Raw genomic sequence first — 13,647 nt, 5'->3', positions numbered from 1 at the left:
TATTTACATCGCATAAAAAATAAAAGTAAAATTAGAATTAAGTAAATCGGTGTGAGAACATCCCTCGGATTTAAGGTTCACCCCACTGGACGATAAATAACCCCGAGAAAATGAATAATGTATTAATGCAAAAGGTGTGCTCGCGATTTAGGAATTTAGCCATGTGGTATCTGTCGATCCGTAATGACGGGTAATTACTCAAGAGACGATCAAAGAAAGCCTTCACTCTAACTACCAGCAAGTTGTTTTTTTCTTGTTCATCATCTCCATCTTCATCATCTTTTGCATCTTCTTAATTTTCTTATTATTATTTTTCTTTGTCTTCTTTTGTTGTTGGTTGTTCGCAACTACAACTACAACTACTAGCTTTCTCGGAGCATCTGGGTTATATTATCAAACTCGAGACATAACGATCCTCGGTTCTTCGGAGTTAATAAGCAGTAAGAGAGAAGACTGTTTAGCCAATGTTACCTAAACGACTGCTTCCCCAAACTATTTTAAGACACTGCTACCGTTCTTTACTCTCATCGCCATTTTCATCTACATTTCCATCTCCACTTTTACCATCTTACGCTCTTATTAGTCTCATTCTGATAAAAATTCCTCAGAATCTTTATCATTTACGCACACACTCCGACCACCACCTCAACTCACTCACTCACATTTTCTATCTCAACAACTGGCGAATTTTTTCACCCTCAAACGAGCACTACATTGAGTATTACACTTATATAAAACGAGTCTAATACTAAAGGCATTGCGGAGCTTAGCTATAAAATTGAGATAGAGAACAAGTTTACAATAAGAAATAGGGTGGTATGCACGAGTGCGCCGTTCCCGATGGAAAAATTAATAGAATCATTTTCTCAACTCGGTTGCTTCGCTCGTAGGGAAAATAATATAAATATATATGTTACAAATAAAATTGAATAAATAACTTACATACAATTTCTAAATAAATTTTGATTTTATTATTATTATTATAAGAGTTGAAAATTCTAAGACACTTATGAGAAAAGTCATCAATATTAAATGTACTTAAGATCATAATAAAAATTGAATTTTTAATTTTGCGAGTATCGATTGCCAATGAATTGAGCTCTGGTGTCAGTGTAAACTAAAATTCAAATTTCATTATACATAAGTATCTCCTAATTACTTCTCTGGTCGCTTTCCACCCCTGGTTATTATTCAAAAAATTTTCGCTGTCATCTTCCCTTTAAATTAAAATTTTTTTATGAAAATTTATCAAGTGAGGTGCGAACCAATCATGGAGGAGACTTTTAAAAGTAAGAGGAGTTATAAGCCTTTAAAACGAGTTCCGAAAAAAAACAGCCTCATATTAGTAACTACTTGTTATACCCTACATAACCTAAAAAAATAGGACGAAAAATATTTGAAAAGAGTGATCGACTAGTTTAATTTAAAAAGTAATAAAAGATGTGTTTAAGTAGTGGTTAAGTCAAAAATTAAATTTAATTACTATTGTCGATAAAAGGTATTAACTCTCGTCTTTATGACGTAAAATAAAATATCAAAATTAATGAACTACGAGAACTCTTTCATCGCTTTCATCAGGAAAAACATAATCTCTGAGTCCATTAATCAACGTGTTTACAAAATCACTTTGCATACACAAACAATTATTTTCCCACCGCTAAGTACACACTTTTACTTAAAATCATATTTTTTAAATAGTCGTCTCTAATTTTCATTATCGTATAGTAGTATGAGAAAGCAGTGTGCGATTTAGTCGCCATAAGTGAGAGCACTGAAACAATACTTAGGTTGACGGGAGTGCAGCGTAAAAGCTCTCAAGAGGATTTATTTTCGATAAAGCCTAGCAGAAAATAGTGTTATGCAGTAATACATGAGTACTTATCCTTATGAGCGAAGGAAGCTGCGTAGGTAGCCCACTCTCTCTTGTCGATGCCGAATGGTTTAGTCTCGTCCATACTATGACTTGTGACTAGTGTCTAGTCGTATACATATGTATATATATACAGACCATAAAGTAACGTTGAAACGATAGAATGATGATTCGAGCGCCTCGACGAACGTTCGTCGCGTCTTATTCCGAGGCATGACCCCGGAAACAACAAGTTATTTCTATAGATATATATCCTCGACTATCGTGGCTTCAACTACACTGCAGATGTCTGTCTTACTGTCTTTCTGTCTGTCTGTTGTCTGATGTCTGATGCCTGTACAGTAGCTGCTAGATCTTTCAAGTAACGACGACGTCGGATGCACCAACACATTTTATTCCATCCTTTTTCTTTCGTCTCTCATTTCTTGTGATTTTTTTTTTATTTATTATTTTTGCTGCTTTTGCGCATTTATATATCTATATCTATATATATTTCGTTTTGCTGCTGTGAGCATCATGCTATTATCCTTGCACTATTACGCCGGCGTCAGCGGTAAAGAAAAGACGCTCAAGGCGTTACAACTAAAGAGAGTTCATATACAGAGACTTCTAAATATATATATATATATATATATATATATATATGCTCATTGCGGTTGAAACATCAAGTTGCCTTTTGTTTCTCGAATTTTTTTTTTTCTTTTTATCCAGCATTTTTTATTTTTGTTTTCATCTTTACTATTTTTTACTTTTTTTAACTTTATTTTATTTAACATTTTGTTCGTTCTGCCGCGAGATGAGAGAAAGAACACACCAAGTGACCGCCCTATTGTTTCTTATCTACACCATTCATCTTAAAATTCAGTTAAAATAAAAAAAAAATATATACTCTCCCCTGTAGCATTCGACGGGACTTTTAAATAAATGTTTTTCTTTCTTTGAGTCATATAAATGCCAAACTAAAGTGAAAAATTTTTTTACACGACAATTATTTATGGATCACTTGACACCCATCTATATTACTATTTAGAGTTATAAATTATTTCATAGTCGTGGCATAATTGATTTTTTTTTTATTGATAATAAACTGTTAACAATTTCCGTTATTTTCAGAATAATCAATTTCTCAATTATGATTTTTATGCTAACCACAGCATGAGTTAGAAAAAAACTTTGTGCTTTTTTAAAATTGACGTATAAAAATAAAGACTCTTTGTTAATAATTATCATAGAATATTCTACTTAACGTGAGTGTTACTAAGTAATATACAACCTCTCAGCATGCATTAACGTAGGTTTTATACACAACACCACACCAGACGTACAACATACAGCCGCGTGCATTGTCCACCGTATTTTTTGTTTAACTTGTCACCATTCATTTGTCCCACCTTTCTCTCTTTCTCTTTTCGTTTTAACGCCTCGAGTTGGCTCATCTTTTTTTATTATTTTTTTGTCGCCTCTCCATTACACTCACTCACTCACTCTTGTCCTAATGTCCATCTCGCGGCATACACTCGCTCACAAACACACAAACAATTCATACGGGGGTCGTTATGTTTTATGGCTAATTGTTTTATTATCTTTGACATATTTCCAGTTTACAGCCGCGTGCTTCGCCGTTTTGTTTCATGGCTGTCTATTGTGTATGATGAACGTGGCTTTATGTTCCACGCCATCATCCTCGCTTTCCTCATCCTTCATCCTTCATCTTTCTCTGCACACCGTCTACTCTCAGTACATACACGTGTACTATATACATTAGAGAGCTTCTGAAATCGAACACTCATTCACGAGCTACTATAAAAACAAAACGTACTTTTCTCGGCGGTTAAAATTCAAATAAGCAAAAAAATTTTACTTTTATACTCAATAATACTTTTTACAATCACTTTTTACATTCCTCAGTAAATTTATGACCTTTAACAATCGCCCGAAATTAATTTCTAGTAGACAAAAAAAAAACTGTCCCTTTAAGAAGAAATAATTGAAAAAAAAACGTATCATTATTTGAGGATTTCCTACTTGACATTAGACGTTAGGTTAAAGTAAAACAAGTGAAGCCTAAATTGATGTTGTCACCTAGATTAGGGTTCGCATATCCAGGGGATGTGTGCTGGACCATCTTGGAATGAATGCCGATGCCAAGTGTACAAGAACACATCGATGAGATTCCATCACGAGCGCGCGCGGGAGTCTCGGAACTTCCGCAAGCATTCCAACTCCAAAAGGACATCTATCACCGTCCGGATAGTTTGCCGAGCAATTGAGAGCCAAACTCTTTGACTTCCTTAACTTCTTCCTTGCGCATCTGTCCGCACGCTTACTCGTATATCAGTACTATACATAACACGTAAGTCGGAAAATAATCCCGCGCCCTTCATTGCACGGATAGACGCACGCAAGCCCTCTAAATTCTTTTCCTCGGTATGCCAATATTCTCTCGTCTCCTCTTATCTAACTTGTTTTCACTCTCTCTCCTCAAAACTTTAAGAAGATTCCGGTCAACATCTTACACTCATACGTGACACGTTTCCTGCAAGAATGCCTTCTATATAACTTATACTTCCCCTCATCCTATTGCCCTATTTTAAAACCTATCTTAAAATAATATCCATCACACATGTCCATTTACTTTTTTAATCAAAATTCTTTACTAATACAAGTGATAATTTTAATTTAATTTATAAATCATTAAAAGTAAGTGGGTTACTTTTTTTTTTATTAACTTCTGAACCAATTGGAGTTGTTTATTTAGGAAGCGTTCGAAGCTTGAGAGGAATTTTATTGATTTACTTTCGAGGAAGTAAAGTAACCTTCGTGGTAATGACTACCGTGAATGTGAACGCCGTCAGGACGAGAGGCGATCCACGACGGAATAAAGATCAGTATAAATCCTGGAATTCTTAGTAACTAGCTCGTAGTCACTATTGCGCCCTTTCCTTATTTTGTTAGACCACAAGCTTACGATGTATATATTGGCTTTCCTGAGGTATAAATCAATGTCATTGGTTTGCAGGGCGCTCATATAACATCTACTGTGCAATCAAGGAATCTGAACAATGATTAGGTTGCACATCCATAATTTTCTTCAACACCACGAGGTCAATTAGTTCTGGTACTTAGTATTAGTCAATTAATAGTAGGCCACCCTTGTCCTTGACTCAAGCAGTCTGAGGAATGTTTTAGCAATATGAGCAGGTTGCACGGCAGGAAAACTACGGAAACATTGAACTTACTCGGTATCGGTAGGAAGATAGAAAAATAAAGAAAATCAATGGCTCGGTATAGATGAGAGAGAATGTGGAGTAAAAGCGACGAGGGCGTAGTAACGCAACCGATGTTCACTTATTGGTGGCATGTCTGCCGGCATGGTGCACGACTACGGGTATCCCGAGAACGCAAACCCGAACACGCGACTCTGCTTCAAAATCCACCGTCGTTGTAGAATATAATACTATTACAACCGCAATAGCTATTCTGTTCTTCTCACTCTCGTCTCGTGGAAGCTATTTTACTGCGAGAGATTTGTCGGAGAGGGTCGTTGATGGAATACGTGGTGGTTGCTAGTGTGTAAGGAAGAAAGAAAACTCAAGAGTTGCCCTCAGAGCATAGGAAACAGGTGGCGTTGAAACCGTGCACTTGTGGGTTTTTGGTCCATGTTGCCTGTCAAATATTGTGGGTTGTTTTTTTTTTGTTTTATAATCGATTGCTGTCGATTTTTTAACATTACTTTCGAAAGTTGGATTCGTGTGTAGCTTTTTTTTGCAGCAGTGTGATAAAAAAATTGTCCGTTGCTTGAAGAAAATTAAAAAAAAATAATTTTATCGAAGAATCCGCTTTCTTTTGAATGATTAATGAGAAATATAAAATATGTTAGTTATTTACACTAAATTTATTTAGTTTTCAGTATGGGTCATACAGAATATATTTTTTAAAATTTTAGTGTATGCATGAAATATTTAACCGAATAGATTAATTGAAATTATATTCGAATAGCGATAAGTAATTCCTCCATTTTTGTAAAAGACGTTAATATGTGGCTTGGTGCACTTCAATTCCCGATATGAAGAGAAAAAATTTGATGATGGCACAAACCTACATCCCGCATACTCAAAAGCTGAAAATAATTAAAACGTTACAAAATTAATGCTAAATTTTATATTTGAATAATTTCATATTAAAGAGAATAGCTTATACTTGAGCACTTCCATCCATTCCATCCTTCAATAGTACATACTTAATCGACCGTACACTTGTCACATAGAACATCAGGAGTTAAAAACCATGATAGTATTGTATTCCAACAGTCCCAATCAAAAGCCTTAAATTTAAAATTAATTATTGTTTTGTGATATTTATACAGAGAAAAAAATGTGTGAGCTTTTAGCATTAATTGGGTCTATTTAATTTTTTACATCAAAAATTGAAAAATAATCATAAATTCTTTGGTGCATATTTTTCAATAATAGACAAAAAATTAAATCACCAGAAAATTTAATTCTCTATTGATTCTAAATTAAAAAAAAAATTACAAAAGTTTATCTTGTCCTCATATTCTTCGAGTTTTTTTTATGTATAATTCAAGAAAATAATTATTAAGTGTCAATAATTAACAAGTACTTACATTAACTTTTCCGGAAGGTGAAAATGAGAATAGCATAATGGCTACTACTGTAAATACAAAGAGCTTCATGATGTTTTATGTTGAAATTCTTCAGGTGTAATACTCTTAATGACACTGGAGTTTACTGCAATTAGCTATTTATACTCGCTTTATATATTATCGGTGCATTATCAGGATCGTGAATGCGTGTCAAAAATAAAATTAAATTTGTACAATAACATTCTTTCGGATAATGAAATATTTTGATAACCAAATAATCGTGAAGTTTCACGAAAAAATGACAAACAAGATAATTCATTTAAGCAATTATCAATATGTCCTATCACACAGCTACACAGAGAATTAAAAAAAAATTTGGAAAATCCAAAAGTTCATGCCTTGAGCATTTATGTGAATGATACTCAAGTGAGTTAAAAGTTTATCACACATACAACAATGTTTCATTGAAAACCGTTATATTATTTTGAATTTTAACATATTTTTTGGTATCGACTGTTAATTAAAAACAATTAGATTATAAGTTTTTAAATAGCCCGCCATTTTACCTAAGAAACGCCAGCTGCTGATATATATACTTTAATATAGGTATATTCCGTGCCATTTATCGATACTATCGAAAAATAATCGATACATAGAAATCGATAGGTAAACAAAAAATACAAAAAAATAATCTTGGCTATGTTCACTCTTGAAATAAATGTATATTTAAAAAAATAAGTAATATGGCTGCTCAAAGGGTAGAAATTGTCGTGTGATGCCTATCTAAAAATATTAATTATAATTAAACCATACGATATTTAGCTGCCATTTTCAAAAGGGGTCTTCGCATCAACTATACGAAGATATTAAAAAAAAAATTAAGTAGAAAAATTGTATTTTTTGGAAGTTATAGTGTTTACTAGCCCATGATTTTTGAGTAATTTAATGCTATAAGTCACTAAAAACAGAAAATTTATAGAAAAATCGTAATAAGTCGACGTAAAAATGTATAAAATCTATTGTTTAATCATTTTTCTTTATAACAATACATTTTTTTTGTATTATTTAAGTGTATTTATAAATTTAGAAACAATTTTATATGACAATCGAATTTTCATTTTTAGGCGAGTATAGAGCGTAGCCTCAGCGCTTCGCGCTCAAGGCATGCAATAAATGTAATATTTATTTATTATATAAATTAATTGATAATTACTAAAATAAATTATCTAGTTTATCATTTTTTTCGTTAAATTTCACAACACAATTATTTGGTTATCAAAATATTTCATTATCCGAAAGAATGTTATTGTACAAATTTAATTTTATTTTTGACACGCATTCACAATCCTGATAATGCACCGATAATATATAAAGCGAGTATAAATAGCTAATTGCAGTAAACTCCAGTGTCATTAAGAGTATTACACCTGAAGAATTTCAACATAAAACATCATGAAGCTCTTTGTATTTACAGTAGTAGCCATTATGCTATTCTCATTTCCACCTTCAGTAAAAACTAATGTAAGTACTTGTTAATTATTGACATTTAATAATTATTTTCTTGAATTATACATAAAAAAAAACTCGAAGAATATGAGGACAAGATAAACTTTTGTAATTTTTTTTTTAATTTAGAATTAATAGAGAATTAAATTTTTTGGCCATTTATCTTTTTGTCTAATATCGAAAAATATGTGCCAAAGAGTTCATAATTATTTTTCAATTTTTGATTTTAACAATTAAATAGGCCCAATTTATGATAAAAACTTTCGTACATTTTTTTTCTCTGTTTAAATATCACAAATTCAAAATTAATTTACAATTCAAGGCTTGGGGAAATACAATACTATCATGGCTTATAATGTTTGGTGGTGAATGTAACAAGTGTACAGACAATCAAGTATGTCTTTCTGAAGGAGGGAATGGATGGAAGTGCACAAGTATAAGCTATTCTCTTTAATATGAAATTATTTAAATATAATATTTATCATTAATTTTGTGACATTTTAACTATTCCCAGCTTTAGAGGATGCGCAATGTAAGTTAGAGAAACCAAATTCTACTGATTGGTTTAGTTCATCGCTGTCTTTAAAGTGCAGTAAGCCAAATACTAAAGCCGTTTACAAACATGAAGGAACTACTTATTGCAATTGGAATCCTGGAAATGGATTATGGGGTTAAAGTTTTTATTCAAAGCAACACGAAAAAAAAATATTAGTAAATATTACTGAGATTCTCGTCAACAGCGCGCCTAGACTGAATGTCAGTAAATTTTATTGAGTAGAATGTAAGAAATTAATAACAGATGCATTTTTTTGACAAGTGTCGTATAGTTTTTTAAGATTTGAGTAGTAATTTTAAATAGTCAAGCAGTATATTTTAAATAATTAGAAGTTGAACTACAATTATTGTCAATCATTTTTTTCCGTGAAAATTTAACTTACAAAGCTATTCACGTAATAACGTCAATAGATTTTCTTAAATATGCTTTTATATATTTTAACTCAAAAAATTTGTATGAATTATAAACTCACTTCTCAGTAAAAATATTACATGTATGCACTAAAATTTATAAAAATATATTCTGTATGATCTAAACTGAAAAATAAATAAATTTAGTATGATTTAACAATTTGCTAGTAATTGATTTAAAATCATTATAATAACTTTGCTATTCCAATTTCTGACAGGTGGCCAACATGGTCTGGCGCTACTTCTAGCTATGACACCATAGAATTCCAAACAAGAATAATTTCTTCATGTATTTATTACACTATTCAAAAAACACAAATGCCTCTTTGATATTTATAAATAATAACTTTATAAATATTTTTTATCAAATTTAAATATTCATTAAAAGTAATTGTAATTAATATTGCTTTATTTATAAGACATTTAAAAAAAATATATATATATATACATATAATCTACCATCAACTACAATTTGATCGGAATTTTTTATTTTAAAACATGTAATTATAAAAAGTGTACAACTCGTTCATGCTATTATATACTTTATATTTTTATTTGCTTATTAAAATTCATAAAAACTTCAATTTTTCTACAATGAGTTACATGCAAACAATAATTTTTTAAGAAAATGCTTAAAAATGAACATTATAAAATGTCTACTAGAGTTATTCTATTGTTATGTTATTAAAATTAAAGGAGGTTAGTAACTGATGAGACAATTTGATGAAAAGTATAATTAAATAGAAACTTATATTTTATATGCCTGTGACTTCACTATCCTATGCCAATTAAAGTTGTTTCCACATGGTATTTTTACAGCATGTGGTACAATAAAAGTATCATAAATTGAATCAATCTAATATAATGTTTTTAAATAATTTCGCATTCAAAAGGTTACCATCCTAAATAGCAACAAAGATCCCATCCGCAAGTAGATGTATCTAAAAAAAATGAATAGCTCATGTAACATTCTTAATTTTATAAATAAGCAAATGTATATTGTAGTTTTTTCTTACTTTTCACTGAACAAGTACCGATATGATTTTTTGCAACACATGTCTCATTAGCTCCGCATTTTAGTGAACCACATGGATTTACGCAGATTAGTGCACCTTTTGAACATGACAACACATCAGTACAATCTATGTCAGAAGCGCAGGATATTGGAAGCCATGATCGCATCCATCTCCAACAGTCTTCAGTAAAAGCCTTCAATATTTATAAACATTAATTTTTGAAAATATATATTAAATAAAGTATGATTAATATTTACGCAAGCTTTTCCTGAAGATGATGACGAAAATAGTGCAATAGCTACTACTGCGAAGATAAACAAGTTGCTTAGCTTCATAGCGATCTCCTTAATTCGGAATTACTACTGAATGTACACTCGAAATAAGTTTAAGATTTAATGAAATTAATTATTGTCGCTGCCGTTTTATATGCGCCCGAGTTATCAAAAACGTGCTTACCGAAATAAAGTGTATCAACAACATGCCGTTGAACAGTAAAATTTCTTTGATTAATCACTTTATCACCAAATGGTATTTAACAAAAGCATATCAATTATTTGTGAACACAAAAATTTTCATTTCTTTGGCATTCACTTACTTTGTTGTAAAAATGATACACATAAATTACAATTCTTGATTAATATTCTTATTATTAATAAAAATAATCTCATATTGTGTTAATTAAATTTTTATTGTACTTGTACTGCTAAATAACCTTTCAAATAAATGCCAGCGAAATTTATGAAAATGCGTTTTCAGTATAATATAGGGTAGAGGTACCGTTTTTAGCCACTTCATAGCCAGTTTTAGATACCAGAAATTTGAATAAAATTATTTGTAAAATAGCAATGACATAATTATTTTTCCAAATGTTTTTAAAGAGACTTTTATCACACTTTTACAATAGAAATTTTTCTTATATTTTTTCAATAATCATAATAAAGTATCAAATGTCCAAAAATGGAGGTGACCGCAAATGCTACTTCTACCCTATTTGTTACATAATAAACTACCAAATATAACAATAGCAATTAAGATGACAAAAAATATCTCAACTACATTGACGGTTCCAAAATTTTGAAAAAATAAAAAGCTTTAATATTGTCATTTTTATCTAAGTGTGCGCGGAAATTTATAAAAGAACATCAATTAACCTTTTCTTTGGTCGTAAGTTTCTCTTTTCGTTTTTTTTTCTTCTTCAAGCGAGCAGTAATATGATTTTCAACATGAGCATTCGACTGTCCAGTTTCAAAACACAGTAACTGACAAAAATAAAATTTTTGAAATATATGTATTGAATCATGTTCACAAGACTCCACTCGGACTAAAATATAGATTTTGAAAAATTTGTCCCTTACTGTGTTTTGAAATTGAGCAGCTGCATTCTTCACCTGCATGGCATGTGTTTAAAAAAAACCATGGATTGCAGTAATAGCAATGACTTTTTTTCGCGGATAGTTAATATTTAACGGGTTTGATATGATTATAAAAAAGATGATTAAACACCAAAGTATTATTTAGTTTTTTGGCTTCACTACGCTTTTAATCTCAAACAGAGCAGACGACATGGCTCTCTTATAAGCCGCATATCCCGCGAAACGGAAGGATTTGCAGAAGCCCACTGTGAACAAGATAAGAGGACTTCTCTGGTGCTACTCACGAAGTAAGTAAGGACAAAAAATGGTAAGTGGGACAGGTAACCGAGCGATAAAGCGTACGACACCTGAAAATTATGCACGAGCACGCACCAACTTTACTCAAGGGGGCTCTTATTCGCGAAAAAAAAAAAAAAATAAAGAAATAGCCATAGCCGCGAAATAATGCCACAACCATGCACACAAGCCTTACTATTGTCCTCTCGCGAGAATTGAATTCGCTCTTTGTATGAGTAAAGAAGACTACTTCTGCTGAATAAGTGTCTTTATTTAATTTATCGTTCGTTTTATAAAAATTTTCCTTTATTCTTACTTTGGTTCGCCTGGAAATGAAAGGCTGGAAATAGCTTACAAGTAAATAGGTTTTTTTTTTATAAAAACGGTTAAATTTTCTCTGAATAAATCTATCGAGAAATTCATTATTATTATATTTTTTATATACGACAATGTCTCAATTACATTTTAAGCAAGAAAAATTTTTAAATTACTATAAAACTTACGGAATGAAAGAAGATAAAAATGTATATTGTACGATATAAGGCTAAAAAGCGAGTCCCCAAGTTGATATTAGACATTACGCGAAAAAAATCTTATTTATGACCAACCGGTGGACCCGAGTCTCCTCATTCTAATATATTTAACCACAAGATTATTATACCTATACAACCAGAAAAATTCATATTCATGGATGTATATCTTTTGTAAATCTTTTTACACCAAAAGTTGAAAGCTACAAGTTTCAAAAACTCGCTCAGAAATTGTCAATAAAAAAAAACCTAATGAAAAATATTAAAAATACCATAAAAGAAGGATGAAAATAAAGTCAACCGTAAAAAACGATCAAAGTTGGTCGCTGAATCATTTCCAAAATCCAAAAAGCCGCATGCCGTTTCCGGCTCGGTTTGTATGTTACGTCTGTTGATGCTGTTATACGAAATAATCCCACCTATAACTGTTCAGAAAAACTGTACGTTAAAGAACGTTATAAAAAAAAAAAAAAAAAATGAAATGAAATAAAAAACGTTGTAGTTTAGAGAAGAAGTGAATGAGCCAGCAGGCCACCCGTGGGCTTATGACTCTGTCTATAGGGCCGCTTAAGCGTCTTGCACTTTTGTGCGAACACGTACCAGCAATTATTATTATTTATTACGTATTTCTCAGCCACAGCCACTGACTTTTCTTATGCTGCCATCGCACACATAACCCAACACTCATTTTTTTTTCTATTCATATATTTCCCTGTATCCTTCAGTATCAAGAGCATTTGTCATCTTCTAAGAGAGGAGTAATAAGTTGGCTGTTGTTAATTTTCATACTCTTAGAATTTGAGTCCTTGAAAGAAGCTCCGCCAACTGTCGCTCTATACCGGTTACTTAATTGTAAATCGTTCCTACATGTTATAAAACGTTAGATCCCATCATGTCATCCTTTCTAACGAGTCCAGAAAAAAAATAAAGGACAAAACAATTGGTAGAAAGACTGGGAAAAATTAGACACCTTCCAGAATGAAAAAAAAATTTTTTTTTTACGAAATTGTTTATTTATAGTTTTTTGAGAAAGAGTGGGATGAACATTTAATAAAACAAAACTTTTTTTCTCCTAAATTGGTTTATTTTTCTTCAGTGTCTCATTTTGCCCGAGTTCCTTTACACAGAAAAACCAATTCTCTTGAGTCAAAAAAATATTTTTGAAGACAAACGCTTTTGGGAATCAAGTCAAGATTTTCTTGAGACAAGAGAGTTTGTCTTGGTCAGATGAGATTTTTACTTTATTCGAAAAACTGAGGTTATCAGTTAAGAATTTTTTTCTTCTGTGTATAATAACAAATTCAATTTTTTGAATAGAATTTTTCAAAGGTTCATCATACCTGCGCGTATGGAGTCATTCTGATGATTTTTTCTTGACCATACATGTCCAGTAAATTTAATGGACCCGCTCTATCTATCAGAGTTTGTCCCAATTATCAATGAAAGGTTTCCGAGATTATTTTTAAATTTATTGTTACAAATAGTCGTGACTGTATATGTAGAC

The 13,647-nt window shown here is 31.4% G+C and overlaps 2 protein-coding genes and 1 long non-coding RNA gene across 3 annotated transcripts; 1 reads left to right on the top strand and 2 right to left on the bottom strand.

The window, feature by feature from the left end:
- Positions 1-5,746: 5,746 nt before the first annotated feature.
- Positions 5,747-6,611, bottom strand: LOC103574573 (uncharacterized). The gene is made up of 3 exons (XR_549253.2): positions 6,498-6,611; positions 6,071-6,194; positions 5,747-5,990 (listed from the first exon to the last, which is right to left on the bottom strand). It is a non-coding gene; the product is annotated as an uncharacterized LOC103574573 (long non-coding RNA).
- A 1,263-nt stretch (positions 6,612-7,874) lies between these two features.
- On the top strand, positions 7,875-9,048 carry LOC103574575 (uncharacterized). Its single transcript, XM_008554050.3, has 3 exons — positions 7,875-7,997; positions 8,305-8,416; positions 8,497-9,048. The coding sequence occupies exons 1-3, from the start codon at positions 7,929-7,931 to the stop codon at positions 8,655-8,657; spliced, it is 342 nt and encodes a 113-aa protein (XP_008552272.1). The 5' UTR covers positions 7,875-7,928; the 3' UTR covers positions 8,658-9,048.
- Positions 9,049-9,421: 373 nt separating this feature from the next.
- On the bottom strand, positions 9,422-10,355 carry LOC103574576 (uncharacterized). The gene is made up of 3 exons (XM_008554052.3): positions 10,222-10,355; positions 9,965-10,157; positions 9,422-9,889 (listed from the first exon to the last, which is right to left on the bottom strand). Exons 1-3 carry the CDS (start codon positions 10,297-10,299, stop codon positions 9,843-9,845), a joined length of 318 nt encoding a protein of 105 aa, XP_008552274.1. The 5' UTR covers positions 10,300-10,355; the 3' UTR covers positions 9,422-9,842.
- Positions 10,356-13,647: the final 3,292 nt, after the last annotated feature.

The sequence above is a fragment of the Microplitis demolitor genome, chromosome 3 (genome assembly GCF_026212275.2).
Source record: "Microplitis demolitor isolate Queensland-Clemson2020A chromosome 3, iyMicDemo2.1a, whole genome shotgun sequence".
Lineage (NCBI taxonomy): Eukaryota > Metazoa > Arthropoda > Insecta > Hymenoptera > Braconidae > Microplitis > Microplitis demolitor.
The sequence above is the reverse complement of the archived record's forward strand: the minus strand, read 5'-3'. Positions and strand labels throughout refer to the sequence as shown.